A 19,333-nucleotide genomic window follows, 5' to 3' on the forward strand; every position below is an offset into this window, starting at 1 on the left:
TCCATGTGTGGACACACACCCCTGAGCCCCACATCTGTACATGTTTATATGCATGCTGTTCCGTGCACCTGTGCTCACACGTGCATCTGGCCCACAGTCCCACGGTGCTCCCACACCTGTCCCCATAGGCACACCAAACTCAAGTGCATACTCACCTCTCCCCGGCCAGGTGCCTTCGTGCAGCTCTGTTTCATCCTGCAGCTCCTTTTCATCCGCCATGGCCTTCTCCGAGCTCATGGACCGAGTGGGCAGCAAGGGCACCTTCCAGTTCCTGAACATGGTCTTGCTGGGCCTCCCAGTCCTGGGCCTGGCCAGCCACTACCTGCCGCAGATCTTCACAGCGGCTACGCGGCCCCACCACTGTCGCCTGCCCCCCAACGCCTCTGCCGGGCCCTGGGGGCTCCCCAAGGGCCTGGATGGGAAGCCTGAGATGTGTCTCCGTTTCATATATCCACCCAACACCAGTCTGCCCAACAACACCCAGGGCACCACCGAGCCATGCCTGAACGGCTGGGTCTATGACCTCCACACCGTGGACTCCACTGTGACCGAGGTATGCACAGAGGGGGGCCCTTCTTCTTCCACTCACTCAGGGACGGGAGAACAGTCTGGGCTCTAGTCTCCCTGGGGCTGGGACCGGAGGCCGGGGCGCTGGGCAGGCAGAGAGGAAGGACCTGGGTGCAGATGCCGACGAACCAGAAAGTTCGGTTTCTTCACGTTCAGAGTCGCCAGCCCATTTCTGGAGCAGACACAGTGCTAATCTCTGAGGATACAGAAATGCACTGTCCCTGCTACCCAGGGTCCTCAGCCCTGCAGGACATCCCCCGAGGAAAGGACCCCATAAAGAAATGTAAATTTACAACTTCAGAGTACTTAGGGCTGTGACCTTAGACTAGGGCTGCCTAGGGCTGGACATGGGGGCCGGAGGGGGGGTGTGTGGCGTGAGGATGTGGGAGGGGCAGTCCCAGGGGGACAGTTCCCTGAAGAAGTGACCCTCAAGCTGAGCTAATGTCCTTTGAGAGTTCACCAGGCAACAAGGAAAAGGAAGGAAATTGCATCTTGTGTGAAGGTCCCAAGATGGGAGGGTGTGTGGAGGAGGGAGCGGGGCCCAAGGTGGCAGGGTTACCCGAGCAGACCTCCCAACTGCCCCCCTTCCGCCCTGAGTTACGCCTGGGTTCACCTCCCATGTGTTCAACCCTTAACTTCTTTCCTGATTCTATGACCTGCCGTCCCGGGAATGACAGAGATACAGAGGTACGTCCGGCCCTCCGCCCTCAGATGAACTAACAGGTTAGTCAGGAGACCATGGTGCGGGGAGGCTGGGAGAAGAACCAGGAACGGGCATTTGGGGAGGATCTGCAAACCGCCAGGCACATTTTGGTGCTTTGCAGACGTTGTGATTCTCACCGCGATATCTTGTCGAACGTGATTTTTGCTCCTTTTACAGATCAAAAAGACCAAAACTCAGAGAAGGGAAGTGAGGGTTCAGTATCACACAGCTGGTCGGTTTTGGGAATGGGATTTAAGGCAAATGCCCGCCCCTAAGAGGCACAGAGGGGGATAGGGGTTCGTGGTGGTTGGAAGGAGGAAGGAGGAAGGAGGAAGGAGGGAGGAACTGCAGGATTCTAGTGGGATTCCTGGGAGGCTTCCTGGAGGGGGCGTGGCATCTGAGCCCTGAACAGAGAGGCCTCTGTTTTCATTCTCCTCCCTTGAGAAGCAGGATGTTGCATTTGCCTCATCGGAGAGCTGCATTTCCAACGGTTTGCCCTGCTCCGGTTCTCTGCTGGGCGTGCTATAGGTGAGGGCTCCAGGAATCCCAGGCGACAGCACAGGGAGCCTCGTTCACAACTTTCCCAGGAATACCTGTGCTTAGGACCTGGCAGAGGTGGGATCTGAACCCAAGACTCTCTAACTTCCTAGTCTGTATAACTGTTTCTCATGTGTTCCGTGAATATTTATTTATACATAAAGCGCTTACTTCATGCCAGGCCCTGTTCCAAGCACTTGAGAGATATTAACACTTCTAACTTTGCTGACAGTGCTGTAAGGTAGTTTGTATTATAAGCTCATTTCTCAGATGGGATGGGAAAGCAGAAGCCTGGAGGTTAAGGAGCTCCTTCAAGTTCACGCCACGAGCAAAGGGGCAGATTCAGTATCCTAACACGGGCTTCTGGCCCCAGAGCCATGCTCCGAGCTATGACACTCGCTGACTCTCCTAACCCTGGGTCATATTACAGTTGCTTTTTCTCCCCTGGGCCAAGCTCAGTGCCTGAAATGCAGCAAACAAACACTTACTAAAAACTATATGCCTACTGCTGAGGACAAAGAGTCACAGTCCACCTGCTCCCTCCTGCCCTCCAGGAACTCACCTCTGGCAAGAGACAGAGCCACCCCTCGAGGACCCCTGGCTATGCGTGCAACACGCAAGCTTCCTGGGACAGAGATTTCTAGCTGCTTCCCTCTATCCCCAGCAGCTAGAACGGAGCCTGGCCCAGAGGGGGCAGGGGGGCCCAGGAGGGCCAGTTGGAGTCAGCGAAACCACCCTGGGTGTGACCAGGAGAGAGGAAGCAGGCAGGTTGAAGTGGGCAAGCGTGCCCCAGGCCAAAGCAACAGTGTGGGGGGTCAAACGCTTGGTCCCAGGAGCAGGATAAGAACAAAGCGGTCAGGATAGCAAGAGACAGGGGAAGGCTAGAGGCGCAAGCTGTGAAGCGTGGAGGCCACCAGACATGGGGCTGGAGAAGAGGCCACCCGGCTTGGATGCTAAGGAGAGGGTGTAGCCTCTGTCCCAAGACAGCAGAGAGCCCTCGAAGGGTGTTGAGCAGTAGAGAGGTGTGTTCAGATCACCCTCCCTCTGACGGCAGGACGGAGAGTGTCTGGTGGAGAGTTCTAGTCTAGGGGTAGGAAGACCAGTTAGCAGTTCACCACAAGGATCCAGGGAAATGAGGACAAGTGGAAGGGACAGTGGGAATAGATACCAGAGAGTTTAGGGAGTCAGAATCCATGGGACTTGGGGACGCAATGGAGGTGGAGGTGAAGAGCGGGGAAGGCGTCAAAGATGCCTCAATACTATAAAATTTCCAAATGTATGGGCGACTTGCTGTATAGCTGGCCCCCAGGAAATCAGAGAGGAGGAGTGAAAGCCACCATCCTTGTCTGTCCTCTGAAAACATGGAAGCTAGCTGGAGAGACAATAATCAGGCAGGAAGCAGTGACATAACCATCACCGCTACACCTGACTGTGGGCTTTCCCCATGCCCCAGGGCTGGCCTTTATTAACCCATTCAATCTTCCCAACAACCCTGAGGCTGGCACCTTAATTGTCCCATTAGTACAGATGAGGAAACAAAGGCACAGGTCGAGGCCCCCTGGCCTACGGCACCACCACGTTTCATCAATGGTAGAGCTGGGACATGAAGCAGGGCAGGCAATGGGGCTCCTTCAGGCTGCATAACCCCACCCACAGTCAGTCCCTCTGACCAAGCACCCTGTGGCCCCAGGAGGCTGCTGTTCACAGAGCCCCCTCCCTGGCTGGTGGCTTCCTCCTGGACAGGGAAGATAGGTCCCCAACCCACCTTTTTTTTTTTTTTCCCCTTAAGATTTATTTATTTTGAGAGAGAACATGATTGGGAGGGGCAGAGGGAGAAGGAAAGAGAAACTCAAGCAGACTCTAGGCTGAGTGCAGAGCCCAACGTAGGGCTGGATCTCACAACCCTGAGATCACAACCTGAACAGAAACCAAGACTCAGGGACGCCTGGGTGGCTCAGTTGGTTGAGCAGCTGCCTTCGGCTCAGGTCGTGATCCCAGCGTCCTGGGATCGAGTCCCACATCGGGCTCCTTGCTCAGTGGAGAGCCTGCTTCTCCCTCTGCCTCTGCCTGCCATTCTGTCTGCCTGTGCTCGCTCTCTCTCCCTCTCTCTCTGACAAATAAAAAAAATTTTTAAAAAAAAAAAAAAAAAAAAAAAAGAAACCAAGACTCAGATGCTTAACCTACAGCGCTACCTAGGCGCCCCTCCACCCCATCTTTCGCATCCCTGTGCCAGGAGCACAGGAAGGGCTCAGCGGATGCTGAACGAAGGCCAAGGCCGCGCCTGGCAGAGGCCCTCAGGGGGTCTTGGATCCTGCTGACTGCTGGCAAGTGGCTTCCCCTCCAGGGAGCCTGGCCAAGAACAGAGGTTGCAGGTCTTGTCCTTGGTCAAGCGTCCGTTCACGTCTGTGCCAGCCAAGTGCCCAGACACCATTCCAGCCCTTGGGGGGAAGGGGGCGGAATCTGCATCCCGACAAACGCAGGGGTTCACCAGTCCTCAGGGTACTATACCCTTTTCTGGGTGGGCCTAGCCCCCTGGCTCAGCAAGGGGTCCCTGCCCAGCTAGGAAAATGTCAGTTGCTAGACCCAGCAATTTGCTGGTTACCAGCACAGTGATTTTTCTGTTGGCAGCTCCATCTGGGGCAAATCCGTCCTCCACCTGCCTGCAGTAGGGCGAGCAGGGTTGAGTTCCCCATGGGGCAGGGGTAAAACCGTGGCCGGGCCTTACCTAGAGGTGGGTCTCTGGAGCGGAGGCAGGGTCTGGATGTGCCAGCCCCAGTGCAGAAGGTGGTAATAAGGGTGTGTGGCACCTGGCACCTGACTCAGTGACCCTAGTTAGCGGAGGCCAGGGGCTACCCCCCTGACCCACAGCGTGTGCTCATGATCCAGGGTCAAGCAACAGAGTTCACATCCTGACTCTGCCCTGTACTAGGGAGCTCATGAGGCCAGAAGTCTCAGTTTGCTCATCCATAAAACGGAAGAACAGAGCAAGGGTGAGCCCGACAGGAGACCACACAAGGCCCCTGTGGAGCCTTCAGCTAATGTCTGTGGCCTCTGTGGCTGTTGCCCTCACTATTATGGCTAATAGAGGTGTCCTGAGATTAGAGAGGTTGTCCCCACCAGAAGAGTAGGGGGACCTCCAGGAAAAGGGGAATCAGCTGTCACAGCACTTCCCAGCTCCCCTGGGCAGCTTAGCCACACTCCACGGCTTTCACCGAGCCCTCCCCTCATGGAAACAGCAAGCCTGGGTGTGGGTCCCCACTCCACTCTCATAGCCAGTGACTTGGGGCATCAGCCCCCCTCTCCGCCTCAGTTCCTGCATCTGTATAACAGGATAACAAGGAACTTCCCTCCCAGAGGAGGAGGCACAGGTGGGGAGGACTGTTGGCCAGGATGGGAGTGAGCACAGGGCAGGGTCCAGTCAGAGTGGAGGGAGTCTCCCTCACCCGCTGATCCCCTAAGCCTTCCTGGCAGAGGCGACCACACATTCCTTTCTCTGAGTTCCGCAGAGATAAGGTTGGAATTTTTCAGAAAGAGCTTTACTAGGACATTAAGAGAAAACAAAGGCCTTTCTTTCAAGTCTGGCAAGTGTAGGGAGCATGGATTGTGGGCTCTGGGTTCCCTGGAGGGGAGCTGTGGCCCACAGCTCCCACACTACTGAACCTCGGTCCTGTGGGTGCCCAGCTCAGTCTGGGGGTCCAACTGGGCCCCTCCGATTCCTCTCTGGGCCTTGAGTTTTCCTGTCCTGTCACCAGTGCCTGAAGGTCTGGCAACACGACGAGAACAAGGACATGATGACAAGCTCAAAGGCAGAGAGGAACATACACGGTGTAACCCAACTAAAACCACAGACCACATGTGGCCCAGCCTGTGCATGGAGTCAAAGTCAAAGGAACATAAACCACACACCCTCAACCCCTTTGAGACTAACCGAGCCTTCAGCCTTCTCAAGGGTCTTATACAGCTAACCACACAGAAGCATGCCCCAAATGTCTCTAGGTATCTTCCCTGCCCCCAGAATTCCAGGATGCCTTTAAAAATCTCTCCAGTTCTCTCTATTTCTGGTTCCCTCATGGCCAGACTCTTCCATCCCCAATCCCCTTCCCATCACCACCTACCAAGCCCACAGGTACTTCAAACATGCAGGAATCACACAGTGTATCTCTGTTTCCTAGAATTTCCATATCAAAGTACCACAAACAGGGTGGCTTAAAATAACAGAAATCTATTGTCTCACAGCTCTGGAGACCAGAAGTCCAAAATCAAGGTGTAGGGATGCTCTCTCCCAAGGCTCTAGGAGAACCTTTCTTGCCTCTTCTAATTTCTGATGATTGTCCGTGAGGCTTGGTGTCCCTTGGCTTATCCAATCTCTGCTTCCATTGTCCAAGACGTCCTCCCTATGTGTCTGCAACTTCTCTTCTTACAAGTACACCAGTCACAGAGGGTGAAGGGCCCAGACCTACCCCAAGATGGCCTCATCTTCACTAATTATATCTGCCACAATGCGATTTTCAAATAAGGTCACATGCTGAGGCACTAGGGGTTAGAACTCCAGACTAACTTTTCACGGGACACAATTCAACCCATAGCAGTTACACGTTCCAGATCCGAGCCCTATGGATTTGTGCTGATCTGCAGGGCAACCCTGGCCACAGTTTTATCATCAACTCCAATGAGTTTTATTAACCATGAAATCTCTAGGAAGAACTAAGCGTGCATTTGAAACCCAAGATTTTTTTAATGTCTAACCACAAAGCTCTTGTTCTAAGCTTTAAACCCTCATTTCACCATTCCCTAGTAGACAGTTTGCCATAGACGTTTTTCCAGCCTGATTGCGAAGTTTTTCAGTCCTTCCTGCTGACACGTCATTATACATCCTATGGCTATAGCCCAGACACTCTCCATCCTGACATACGCTCATTGTGGCAAAGCAAAACTCTCCTCCAGGTGGTATCTGGAGTGTGGACCATATGACCTCTCATTTCGACATCAGCATATCTTAACCACTAAAGTTCTCCCTCTCTCTGTTCTTCCTGTAGAATGCTCACTCCTTCAATCCCACCAGTATTTACTGAATGCCTACTATGTGCCAGGCACCGTGCTAAGCAAGGGAAGTACAGTTGTGACCAAAACAGACGAAACACTGTACCCTTATCAAGATGACGGTCTTGAGGGAGAAACAAACACACAAAAAGGAACTATGTGGTATAGCTCATGGTACAAATGCTATCAAGAAAATAAAGCGGGGTGGAGTAATGTAGACTAGGAGTTACGATTTTAAATAGGGTGGTCAAGGGGGATCTCGTTGAGAAGATGATGTTTGCGCAAAGATCTGCGAGAAGTGGAGGAGCAAGTCAAGTGGCTCTCTGAAGGGAGAACTTTCCAGGCAGAGAAAATGCCATATGCCAAGATTCTGAGGTGCCTGAGATGTTCGAGGAACAGCAGGAAGACCAACTCCAGTGGAGTTTGTGGAGGACATGTAGTAGCCAATGAGAGCAGAGAGGGAACAGGGATAAGTCTGCTCATCCTGGAGCGATTTATGGGCCATTATAAGGATTCGGGCTTGTTTTAAACATGAGTCAAAGCCCATTCTAGGAATGGTGTTTCCTTACAAGGCTCAGCTTTCAAGTAGAAACTGGCTCGTGATCGTTATTCTAAGGCATACCTCACCGCAAGTAGTACGGTAGAAACCAAGACATGGCAGATCTGGTCTCAGACTGTAGAGAAGGGCAACAGCCTTAAACTAATCCAAATGGGTCTGACATTGACCCTCTCAGGATCCAAGCAGAAAGATTTGTTCTTGAGACACTAAATAACATGGAGGTTGGGGGGAGGGAATCAAGTTTCCATCTGCAACTTCTGGTGGGATGTATCAGGATAGACTATGTTGCCGTAACAAAAGAGTCAATGATAATTCAATGGCTTGCAGGTCATAGACGTGGTTCTCTTTCTCATGCAAGAGTTCTAAGGTGGGAATTTCAGGTCGATGGGTGACTCTGCCCCATAGGGTCATTCAGGGACCCAGACTAACAACAGTTTTGCTATCTTCAACACATGACTTCCTGAGTCGTTCTAGTTGTCACCATTCCCATCAACAGGAATGGAGGAGGCATTCAAGTCCAGACCAAGGCTTCTCCCTTAATCAAATGAGATGGAAGTAATAAGCATTTCTTCTGCTCCATTGTACTGTCAAGAACATGACCCACCCAGAGACTGGGTCACCTGAGAAATGTGCTTACTGTGGAAGGGGTGGGGGTGTGAATGAAACTAGATGGGTGCTAGGTCTTTACTTCAGATTTTCCTAAAGCAGTTTTTCACAGCATGCCACAATGTACCAAAAGTTTCTCCAGACACCCTCTGGTGTACTCCTCCTCACACCCCTCACTTCCTCCTTCACCCTTTACCCTCCCATCATGCCACACACATACCCTGCAGCCTCCCTTCTCAACCAGAAGAGCCCATTGGGTTTTCTGGCCATGCTGGGCTGCCTGGAGACAGCTGACCTGGAGTCTTCGTCCACCCCATCCCCCTCACTTCCAGCAGAGGAATGTGGACAGGACTCCCTGGGACGTATGGTTTCTCGCCCACACTGTTTCACTTCCAAAACATTCTTGTGAGGCGTTTCTACTGAATAAAATTCTCCACTTCATTACACAAGTAGTTCAGGATGGCTAGACAAAGGGTGCGTGTTGGGGATTAGCAGTGATTAGGCCAGACAGGTAGGCAGAGGAGAGAGCATGAGGGCTTTCTAAATCTGTGTTAACAGAGCTTTCTCCTTACCCAAAGGGTAGGAGGAAGCCAGGGAGTCCTTTAGGCAAGACAGGAACTTGACCTGAGAGGGGTTTTAGGAAGCCATTCAAGTTCGCAGGGGAAGCAAGGACAGGAGGAACTGAAATCGAAGGCTGAGAGACCTGTCTGAAGATCACCTCAGTGATCATCAGCAGGCCTCAGTCTCTTTATCTATAGAATGGGGATGATGACAGTAGTCATGCCCCATCATAAGGTTGTTGTGGGGATTGAAGAAGTTAAAGCTTGGGAAGTGTTTCCTTATAGCAGTGCCTGGTACATAGTAAGCCCTCCATAAAAATCGGCCATTATTATTAATCTTGCACTAAGATAGTAGTAGAGATAGAAGAATCCAGATTCCAGAAATATTCAAAAGTTAGAAACTGGAGGATGGCGTGGGGATGCACTGGAGAAGATGAGGCAAAGGACAGGCTCCCAGCCCGCGAACAGTGGGTGACAAGTCTTATTGACTCTGAGGTGACCGTGAGACATCATCGAGGTAGAATTTTCAAGAAGGCAGCTGAATTGACTGTTCTCAAGGCCAGAAGAGAGGTTGGGCTGAAGATACGGGTTGGAGTCTTCCTCATAAAATAGAAACTGAAGCCATAGGAGCAGGTGATGCTCCACTCAGGAAAGTGGATAAAAAGAGAGAAAGATCCAGAAAGAGCCCTAGGGAATCTTTAAGAGAGAAAGGAGCCCATGGAGGAAGAGGAGGAGTGGTAAATAGGGAGAGAAAGACCAGAGGGAGGGAGAGGTCAACATCAGCAACATCAGGGGCTGCTGGAAGTCAGGGCAGGCCAAGCTACAGGAGGTTCCAGTGCGCTTAGTGAAAAAGACATCTCGGGCGACTCTGGTGAGCACAGTGTCAGTGGAGTGGTCGGGGCAGACTGGAGCAATGAGCAGAAGATGAGGCCAGGCTGAGAGCAAGTATAGCTTCTCTTTCAAAAGATTCAGCTTTGGGGGCGCCTGAGTGGCTCAGTGGGTTAAGCCTCTGCCTTCGGCTCAGGTCATGATCTCAGGGTCCTGGGATCAAGCCCCGCATCGGGCTTTCTGCTCAGCAGGGAGCCTGCTTCCGCCTCTCTCTCTCTCTGCCTGACTCTCTGCCTACTTCTGATCTCTCTCTCTGTCAAATAAATAAAAAATAAACCTTAAAAAAAAAAAAAAAGATTCAGCTTTGAAGGGAAGGGAGAACCGAAAGTGAATGTGGACCTGAAGGAGAGATCTCAGAGACACAGACAGATGTGGGACGGAGCCAGGTGTCAACCGTAGAGCAGTGTCCGCATGGAGGAGAGGGAGAGAGCTAGGCTGCAGGCCGGCCCTGCAGGCGAGCTTGGAAGGGACGAGGGCAGGAGTTGAGAACATACCTGGAAGTGACAGCTAAGCAGACTCTACAAGCCCCTGATGGACCACATACACTGGAGAGGAACTGTCATTGCAGCCCAGGGGTCAGGGACCCAAAGAGCCACAGGCAGACCCAAGGAGCCCCGGGCTGGGCTGAATGCAGAGCTGGCGCCTGAGAGTGGGGTCCAGGTTCAGGGAAGTCTGGTGAGGACGCCAGGAGCAGGCGGGCACCGTGGAGCTCAGGCAGAGCTTGGCTGGGAGGGCCAGTCTGTACCGAGCCAGGCTGGCATGACCTTTCTCCTGTGCAGTAGGACTTGGTGTGTGACTCCAGAAGACTGAAAGAGGTGGCCCAGTCTGTCTTCATGGCGGGGATACTGACTGGGGGGATCATGCTGGGAGACCTATCGGACAGGTGAGACACGGGGACCTCTGGAGGGGAGGCGGCACAACCTATGGGGGCATCCCACCTCACTCTGACCACCTATGCACTTCCCCCAAAGAGGCAAAGAGCTGGGGGAAGCAGGAAGGACCGTCCCTGGTCTGTGGCCTTGGGCAAGTCCCAGTCCTGCTGGGGTGCAGCCTTCCCTCTGCCCCAAAGCCCTCACAACCGGAGTCTTCCCACCTCCTCAGACCCTGGGGGAAAGCCTCGAGGTTTTCGGACACGGTATAGAAGCTGTGTGGCCGTGGAGGCAGGTGCATGGACTCTTTGGAGATGGGAAGTCTGCAAACCTTCAACAAAATAGCAATTACCAGTCAGGCTCTGTCTAAAGAGGGGATTACATGCCCTGCCCAGCCCTTGGCTGGGTCGGGGGGTCCGACCCTTTGCCCTGAGACCTGCAGAGTCACATCTCACCAAGCTCGCCATGGCTAACGCAGTCCTTCCTCTCATCTGAGCTCCAGGTTTGGCCGGAAGCCCATCCTGACCTGTAGCTACCTGCTGCTGGCGGCCGGCGGTTCCTGCGCAGCCTTCAGCCCCAACTTCTCCATCTATACGGTCTTCCGCTTCCTGAGCGGCTGGAGTATCTCAGGAATTGTCCTGAGTACCACCATCTTGAGTAAGCCATAGGGGGAAGGAGCAGGGGAGCAGGAGTCGGGGGACCCCAGCCTGAAGCCAAGGGCCTAGCTCAACGCAGGTTCCCTGTGACCTTGGTCGCCTAAGGTGCTGCCCCTCTCAGGATCTCAGAGGCCCCCTCTGAGCATAAGGACAACAGCAATCCACAACGAGGACCCTACCCCATCCCCTAGGCCAGACACTCTTGGGGGGACACCATCCCATTTGGTCCACACACACAAGGAGGCCACACTGTTGTCCTGATTTTACAGATAAGGACATTGAAGCAAAATGAGGGAAGTCATTTGCCTCTAGAGAGACACTCAAGAGTGTGGGCTTAGAGGTGGGGGGTGGGATGCCTGGTTGGCTCAGCGGATAGAGCATGTGACACGATCTCAGGGTTGTGAGTTCAAGCCCCATGTTGGGCATAGAGATTACTTAAAAATAATTAAAAAAAAAAAAAGAGTGTGGGCTTGGAAGTCAGACAGACCTAAGTCTGAGTCCTACCTTCTTGAGCCTTAGTCACAGCATCTGTAAAATGGGGGTGATGAAGCCTTAGGATCAAGTTCAGGTCAAGCAGCTGATGGGATGGTGGGCAGGAGCTGGTGCCCCTCCATCGGGAGGTAGCCCAGGGCCCAGCACAATCTTAATCTGGTCCTTGAGCTCCTCCTGCAGATGTCAAGTGCGTTTCCATCCAGATGCGGGCCATTATGTCAACTTTAATGGGTTACTTCTATACTTGTGGCCAGTTCATTCTGCCTGGCCTGGCCTATGCCATCCCCCAGTGGCACTGGCTACAGTTAACCGTGTCCATTCCCTTCTTCGTCTTCTTCCTGTTGTCCTGGTATGTGGCCCTCTCCTCTTCCTCTCCCTCCTTAACACCCACAGGGGCCAAACATGGGGAGACCGTGTCTGACCAGGCTGACAGACTCTCTCCCAGGACACCTCTGTCTCAGATTTGGGAAGGGCAATCCAGGGAGGAGGAATTAATCCACAAAGGTGTGCGGCAGGACCAGGTGTCTGGGGGGGGCACCCAGTGGAGGAAGGGGCCAAGTTGAGAGGCACAGGGCCAGGCTGTGGACAGAATAGAAAGCCAAGGAGCCTCGGCTTCGTGTGGAGGGAGAGAGAATGAATGTGTCTGTGGTGTCGAAAGGCCTGACTGAACTTCTGTTTGTGACCCAAGGACAGACCCAAGTGGGTGGAGATGAGAGGAGACACATGACTGTGTGGGCAGGAGGAGCCTCAGGAACAAGTCCGAGAGGCATTTTGAAGGACAAATCCACAGGATTTGGGGACTTCTAGATTTGAGGTAGAAAGGAGAGGAAAGTCCAAACTGGGGAACTGGGAGAATCGAAGTATCTGGGACCAAAGACCACAAATAGGTCAAGGGCTCACTATCATCACATCAAAGCTAAGGACACGTTGAAAACAGGAACTGAAACTCCAAAATGTAACTTGTTTTCTGTTTTTTAAGTAGGCTCCATGCTGGCCATGGAGCCCAGTGTGGAGCTTGAACTCAGGGTCCCGAGATCAAGATATGAGCTGGGATCCAGGGTCAGATGCTTAACTGACACAGAGTGACACTTTACCGAGCACTTCCTGTGTGCAAGGCCCCATTCTAGGCATACCCTTAAATCATCCGGATCCTCGTGACATCTCTGTGTGAAGGAGGCATCACTGTCCCATTTGACAGATGAGGGAACAGAGGCTTAGAGAAGTGAAGCCATCCCCCAGGGTTACACAAAAAGACATAGAAGAGGGACAGACCTCCATTTGAAAATGAGAGTAGAATCTTACAGAAGGGGATGGACAGGTGGTCCAAGGGTCCAGGGTAGAGCCCGGAAATGTTCACAGCCTGGGATGGGAGAAGACAGGGAGCAAAGAGCAGCAGAGCGTCAGCAGGGAACAATTGAGAGCTCAGGCCCCTTCTCCCTGGGACTTGGGACAAGCCTCACCCACTCTGAGCCCCGAGATTTTCCTAGGCAAAATGAAGATAGTAACGCCCATCATCCAGGGTCATGGGGGCCTGGTCCACAGGAAGGCTCACTGATGGGGAGCCACTGTTCCTCTTGTTGGGGAGAGGAGGACAGAGTCTGGTCCTGGGTGCCTATGGTGGCCACAGCTACAGCTGACACCCCTCAGACAGGGCTTTTTAAAATATCATTCCTTCTTCCCCACACCTCCTTCTCCTCTATTTCTCTTTGCTTAGTGACACTCAGGGACTGCTCAGGGCGAACCAAGCCCAGAAGTACAGCCTGGAGGTGGGGAAAGAGGTCGGCTTCCTGCTCACCAATCCCAGGACCTCATGCTGTGCTCCTACTCCAGCAGAATTAGTCCTTTGCCTCAAACCCGTCCCCTAGGCCATAACCCTAACCTGAGCCACCTTCTCAAGCTGCCCCAGGACCGAAACCCTGCCCCTTCTTCGCCCTGGGAGGTGGCCCAAGAAGGGCTGGGGAGGAGGATATACAGGAACATCCAGCTGTCTAGCCTTGAACATGCCGTCCCTTCCCCAGGATCCACCTGCCTTGGCCCAGGCCCAAGGCTCCTAGCTAAGGAAGATACCCAACGATAACAAGTAGCCCAGGTAGGGGGCAGAGGAAAGGCTCTTCTGGAAGGGGAAGAAGAGAATGCTAGAATTTGTGCTGGCAGCAGGCAGCCCAGGTGCAAAGCTTGGCCAAGTTTAAATTCCATGAAATCTGCAGTAAAACAGCTTGGGTTTCTGGACCTCCTGCTCTGGGCCCTGTTGATGTTGGTGTTCTTCTGGCCCCACCAAAAAGGCTCTGGCATGAGGGGAGTCACTGTGACTTGGTTCTGGCACCCAGGTGGATACCAGAGTCTGTACGCTGGGTGGTCCTGTCTGGAAAATTCTCAAAGGCCCTGAAAATACTCCGGTGGATGGCTGCCCTCAATGGCAAGAAGGAAGAAGGAGAAAAACTCAGTGTGGAGGTAGGAGCCAAGAGGGATTATAGTCTGGACCAGGAACCCTCCTCTTGCCTCTGTTTCCCTGATCCCAAGCCAACATCACATCCAATGCCCCAGGAAAAGTCTTCTAGAGACACCAGGTCTGCACCTCCCTCCCACCTTCCTCCTGCCCACCAGCCAATCACTAATGGCACCCCTCTCTTTCCTCTGCCCCAAGGATCTCAGATTCAGCATGCAGAAGGAGATCTCCTTGGCCAAGGCCAAGTACAGCATGGCTGACCTCTTCCGGACACCCAACCTGCACCGTGTGACCTTCTGTCTTTCTCTGGCCTGGTAACGCACCACCCCTCATTGCTCACACCCGCACATCTCTGCCAAACAGAAGCAATGAACAAGGCTTCCGGCAGGTTTTCCAAAGGGGAAGGCCTAGGGTACTTGCAAGAGGAGTCAAGAGATCCCCTCCCTGGGCTGCCACAGCCCAGCCCCAACCCTGGAAATAAATCTCCTGTGTCCCAGCCACACACCTAGTCCTGGCCATCAGCGTCTGCTTCCCCATCAGGTCATGCCCACCCCACCCACAAGGCAAATACTGCAAACCCCTTCCCCACTCACAGCTCCCATCCCTGCTATGGCAATTGCCCCATTCTCTGCCTTTCCGTCACCACCCCCACTGGCCCAGCTCTGCCCTCTGGGACCACACGGAGCAAGGCTGGCCCTCATGGCCTGAAGACAAAAATTACGCTTCTCCAAGTCGTCTCTTCTGTCTGACATTCTACAGCTCCTGCAAAGCCCTCTCCGTGACCTGGTTCAGAGACCCTCCTTTATCTCCACATGAATAGGGTCCATATGTCCAGGGACTTCAAAAGAGATCCCACGATTCTGAGAGAGAAAGAGGAAGCATCTGACCCAGGCACACAGCTTGACTCACCTCTCCCATTCTAGATGTTCAACTATTGCACAACCAAGAGAGACCATTTCCTACCTCCTTTGGTCTCCCAGAGTCTCGCCAGTCCTGATATTCTCTAGAGTCAATTATGTGAATCTTTGCCACCACACCCTAGACCGTGCCCTTATCAGACATAACGAATCCATCCCAGCACTGAGCCCTGACACAATCTCAGAGAGCTCTCTGAGCAGCCTATACCGATCAGCTGCAGTTGGGATAAGAAATGAAACTATTCATCTTCCCGATGACCCCATGACCAGCGTAGGGAGAGACCCCAGTCTGGCAGCAGGCACCAACCAATCACTCTCTTCCCCTCAGGTTTTCCACTGGTTTTGGCTACTACAGTCTGGCTATGAGTGTGGAAGATTTTGGAGTCAACCTCTACATCCTCCAGCTCATCTTTGGTGGGGTCGACATCCTGGCCAAGTTCATCACTGTCCTCTCCATGAACCATCTGGGCCGACACATCACTCAGGCAGGTGCTCTGCTCCTGGCAAGAGGGGCCATCCTGGATATCATCTTTGTGCCCTCAGGTGAGAAGCCAGGACTAAGCCAGAGCCCTCTGAAAGCAGCCCAACATGTCCGTGGGCAACACAGGCTACCGCAGACTGGGAAGTGGGGTGTCTGGGATCCCAATTCTGCTGGCTTTGCCCCTAATTCTCTGTGTTACCTTGAGCAGGTCTCTGAACTCTCTGGGGCTCACGTTTCTCATCTAGAAAATGACTCATTTGGGCTAGATGATACCAAAGCTCCTTTCCAGATCTGACCCAGCCTGGGCAAAGTATGGTGGTGTCTGGCCAGTGTGAGGGATCGCTCTGGGATGGAGCATGGCCTGCTGACATCGCTAAGCGAAAGACGAGCTGGCATGGGAAAACCACGGAGCTCAGTGCTCAGGGGAGACCCCACAACCTACTCCCACCACGGCCTTGGAAAAGCCACGTTTATATAGACGTTTGTGTGTTGATACACCCATATCCTCCCAAAGGAACATGAGCTATTTTAGGACCAGCATATATACAACAAAATATGGGAGAAGGAAATCAGAGCCAGGGGAAAACACCAATGCAGCAGGACAGCCCGCAAAGCACTAGAAACAGCAGAGGGGCTCTTACTCAAATTTAAATTAGATCTGAGCTTTCCATCAGCCAAAGCAAAAAGGGAGACAAAGTCCGCAGAGGAGGGAAAACACTCAGGTGCTTCTGAGGCAAAGACCCATCGCCTTTTCTTCCCTCTGTAGACTTGCCAACCCTGAGGAGAGTCCTGGCTGTGTTTGCGAAGGGCTGCCTGTCCAGCTCCTTCAGCTGCCTCTTCCTCTACACGACCGAGCTATACCCCACGGTCATCCGGTAGGTGCTGGGCTTGGGGTTGACCCAGCCAAAGGATACAGGGTCAGGTGGGATTGTGGCATCCTCCCGCCCCTGCCCAGGGGTCCCACAGCTGTCCTTTAAGACCCACACAGGCTGCCAGTCCGTGCCCTGGATTCTCCCAAGGCAAACAGGTATGGGCGTAAGCAACATGTGGACCCGTGTGGGAAGCATGTAGGCCCCACTGGTGAAAATCACAGAGGAGTTGCAGCCCTTCATCCCCAGCGTTATATTTGGGACCATCACCCTCCTTGGAGGCAGTGCCACCTACTTCCTGCCTGAGACCCTCAATTGGCCCTTGCCAGAGACTATCGAAGACGTGGAAAACTGGTCAGTCGCTTGCCTCTGGTCCCACTGGAACTCCTCATTGGGGAAGCAGATCCAGACCGGGAGCCTTTCCTGAGCTCTCTTTCCCTAGGTCCTGGCGGGCAAAGAAACCAAAGCAGGAACCAGAAGCAGAGAAAGCATCCCAGAAGATCCCTCTGCAGCCTTGTGGACCGGGCCAGGACCCCAGCTGAAGACAGCAGAGCCCTCCTTTCCCTGCCCTTCCGAAACGAATCCCAGCCAGGTCTTCGCCTGCCTCTGGGCTCTGGGGGCACCTTGGGAGGCCCTGAGCAGGTCCATGCTCCAGCCCAAAGGTTTGACCGCAGACCCTTCCAATGCCCCACCCTTGTCCTCATCCTCCCTCAGCCGAGGCCACGTCATTCTTCTGTCCAGCCCTTCCCCACAGGCCACCTTCCCCCATTGACCCAGCCCCCTTCCCCTGAGGTCCTCTTCAGCTCCCTGGCTCAATCTTAAACAAAGACAGCTTCCCTTTCTTGCTCCCCACCCCTTCCTTTGATGGAAACGTTCAATAAATGGCAATGAACTCAGGCCACCGTGCTCAGGAGTGGGGGCAGCAGGGATGAGGGGGCTGGCCGCCACGCAGACACATGCGATGCATAACCATCCACTGGAACTTCTGTGTCACATGCAGGGATGGGCACACGGGTACAGAGAGGCTGGGCTGATGGGAACCCGTGTGCACGTGTACAAGTGCACAGAGCTGCGTATACACCAGGTCTGCTCGGGTTGCGACAACAAGCCACAGGCAAACCACGTAAACAACAAATATTTCTTTCTCCCAATTCTGGACACTGGGAAGTTCAAGATCGAGGCGCTAGCAGACTCAGTGTCCGGTGGGAGCCCTCCTCCTGCTGTGCAGATGGCCACCTTCTTATTGTGTCCTCACTTGGCGGGGACAGTGAGAGAGAAGCAAGGTTTCTGCTGTCTCTTCTTCTGAGAACACTAGTCCCACCATGATGCCCTCCCCCATGACCTCATCTATCCCCAGTTACCTTCCAAAGGCCCCACCTCCAATTACCATCACACTGGAGACTGGAGCATCAACATACAAATTTGGGCAAGGACGCAATATTGTCCATAGCAAGTCCTGTGCTTGGAAGTACGCTGTGGCATGTACACGTCCCAGCACGCGTGTGAGCAGAGGACAAGACAAGCCCAGAGCGGCTGCAGGCAGAGGCCAGCGCTGCTCCAGTCCCGATCCAATCCATCTGCTTGCCGCAGGTCTCTGCTCCACGGCCCAGACCCAGGCCCCTGGACAGCTCTGTGTCGTATGTACGTGCGAAAAGCGTAGCCATAACCAAGGGCCACCATTGTCACTCTGTGTTCCCTGAGTTCCCTCCAATCCCAGCAGGAAGTCAGTCCTCCCACTGGGGCTCTGCACCCAGTCCAAAGGAAAGCAGCCTTTGGATGTTTTCCCCCTCAGGTCTCCTCCACCCATTCACTCTCTCCTGGCTCATTTCTCAGCGCACGTCAAATGAGCTCCCGCATCTCCTGTCTTAACAAAAACGAACCAAACCAACCAGCCCCCCTTGGAACCGTATCTCTCCGCAGGGGCCACACCGTCTTAAAATTTCTCCCCTTCACAACTAAACTCTATAAAGGCGTTGGATGCCTCTCAGTCTTGTACCTTCTAACCTCGTACATCTTCAAACTGCTCTCCAGCCTCCTCCCTTCACCGAGACAGCTGTGGCCTTCGTCATTCAGTGCCCCCAGGGCTGAGCTGAACCCAAAGGGCGTTTTCATCCTGCCTGTTACTTGGCCTCTCAACAGACTTGGGTCCCCTGGTTTCTGAGAGGCGGTGGGAGTGGGGGAGGGGCCGGGGGTGGGGGTGTTGGCGTGCAGCTCCCTCCCATACTGTGGCTGCGCCTTCAGACTCTCCTGGAGGGTTTCCAGCAAATGCTACAAAATGAAGTTTCGCCCGTCCTGCCCCTACCCCTTCCCCAAAGGTCAACACCCCCAGAACCTGCCAACTGAACTGTTACATGACCTCCACCTCTGGTCATGACTGTCTGGACCAGGCGGCCCTCCTGAACAAGGTCTCATTCATCACGTGTTCCCTCCTGGGCTGGGAGTCTGAGTCACAGAGGTTCTAGCCCATGCCGTGGTCCTTGTCCTGGGAAGGCAGGTTAGCATGAGGGTGGGCTGGCCCAGACGCTGGTGGGTCAGAGAAAGCCGGCTGCTGAGAAAGAACAAAGCGAAGGGCACCGAGAAAAGGAGAACCACAGATACGAGGGCCCAGATAAAAAGACTCGGTGAGACTATTCACATTGATTTTTTTTTAAGATTTTATTTATTTATTCATATGAGAGAGAGAAAGGCAGAGAGAGCACAGGAAGGGGGAGTGGGAGAGAGAGAAACAGGCTCCCCACTGAGCTGGGAGCCGGACGTGGGGCTCAATCCCAGGACCTGGAGATCATGACCTGAGCCTAAGGCAGACGCTTAACCATCTGAGCCACCCAGGCGCCCCTCACAGTGATTCTTAACGGAGTCCAGGCCCCAGGTCCTCCTCGGCCCTGGATATACTGAGCTCGAGAAAATATCCTGAATTCTCTGAATAGCTTTTGTTTTGTTTAAGCTAAACTCAAATGTTTCCAAACCAAACAATTCCAAAAGCAGCTCCTCTCCTTCTATCATCTCCTAAACACTGACGTTCCCCAGAATTCTTTCCTAAGACCCCTTCCTCAGCCATCCCTTGCCAGGGATGTCCGGTGGAAATGGAATGCAAGCCACTTATGTGATTTGAAGTTCCTAGTAGCTCGTTCTTAAAAAGAGGT

At 53.5% G+C, this 19,333-nt stretch overlaps 1 protein-coding gene across 1 annotated transcript; it reads left to right on the forward strand.

Annotated features, from left to right (window-relative positions):
• The first annotated feature begins 217 nt into the window (after positions 1-217).
• LOC111150097 (solute carrier family 22 member 8) lies at positions 218-16,732 on the forward strand. The gene is given in 10 exon segments (XM_022507440.1): positions 218-553; positions 10,240-10,343; positions 10,832-10,986; positions 11,658-11,826; positions 13,805-13,928; positions 14,122-14,237; positions 15,169-15,383; positions 16,088-16,196; positions 16,341-16,544; positions 16,633-16,732. Coding segments are annotated over 10 exon segments (1,632 nt in total).
• The last annotated feature ends 2,601 nt before the right edge of the window (positions 16,733-19,333 follow it).

The sequence above is a fragment of the Enhydra lutris genome, unplaced genomic scaffold (genome assembly GCF_002288905.1).
Source record: "Enhydra lutris kenyoni isolate GAN:26980312 unplaced genomic scaffold, ASM228890v2 scaffoldscaffold22, whole genome shotgun sequence".
In the NCBI taxonomy this organism is placed as follows: Eukaryota; Metazoa; Chordata; class Mammalia; order Carnivora; family Mustelidae; genus Enhydra; species Enhydra lutris.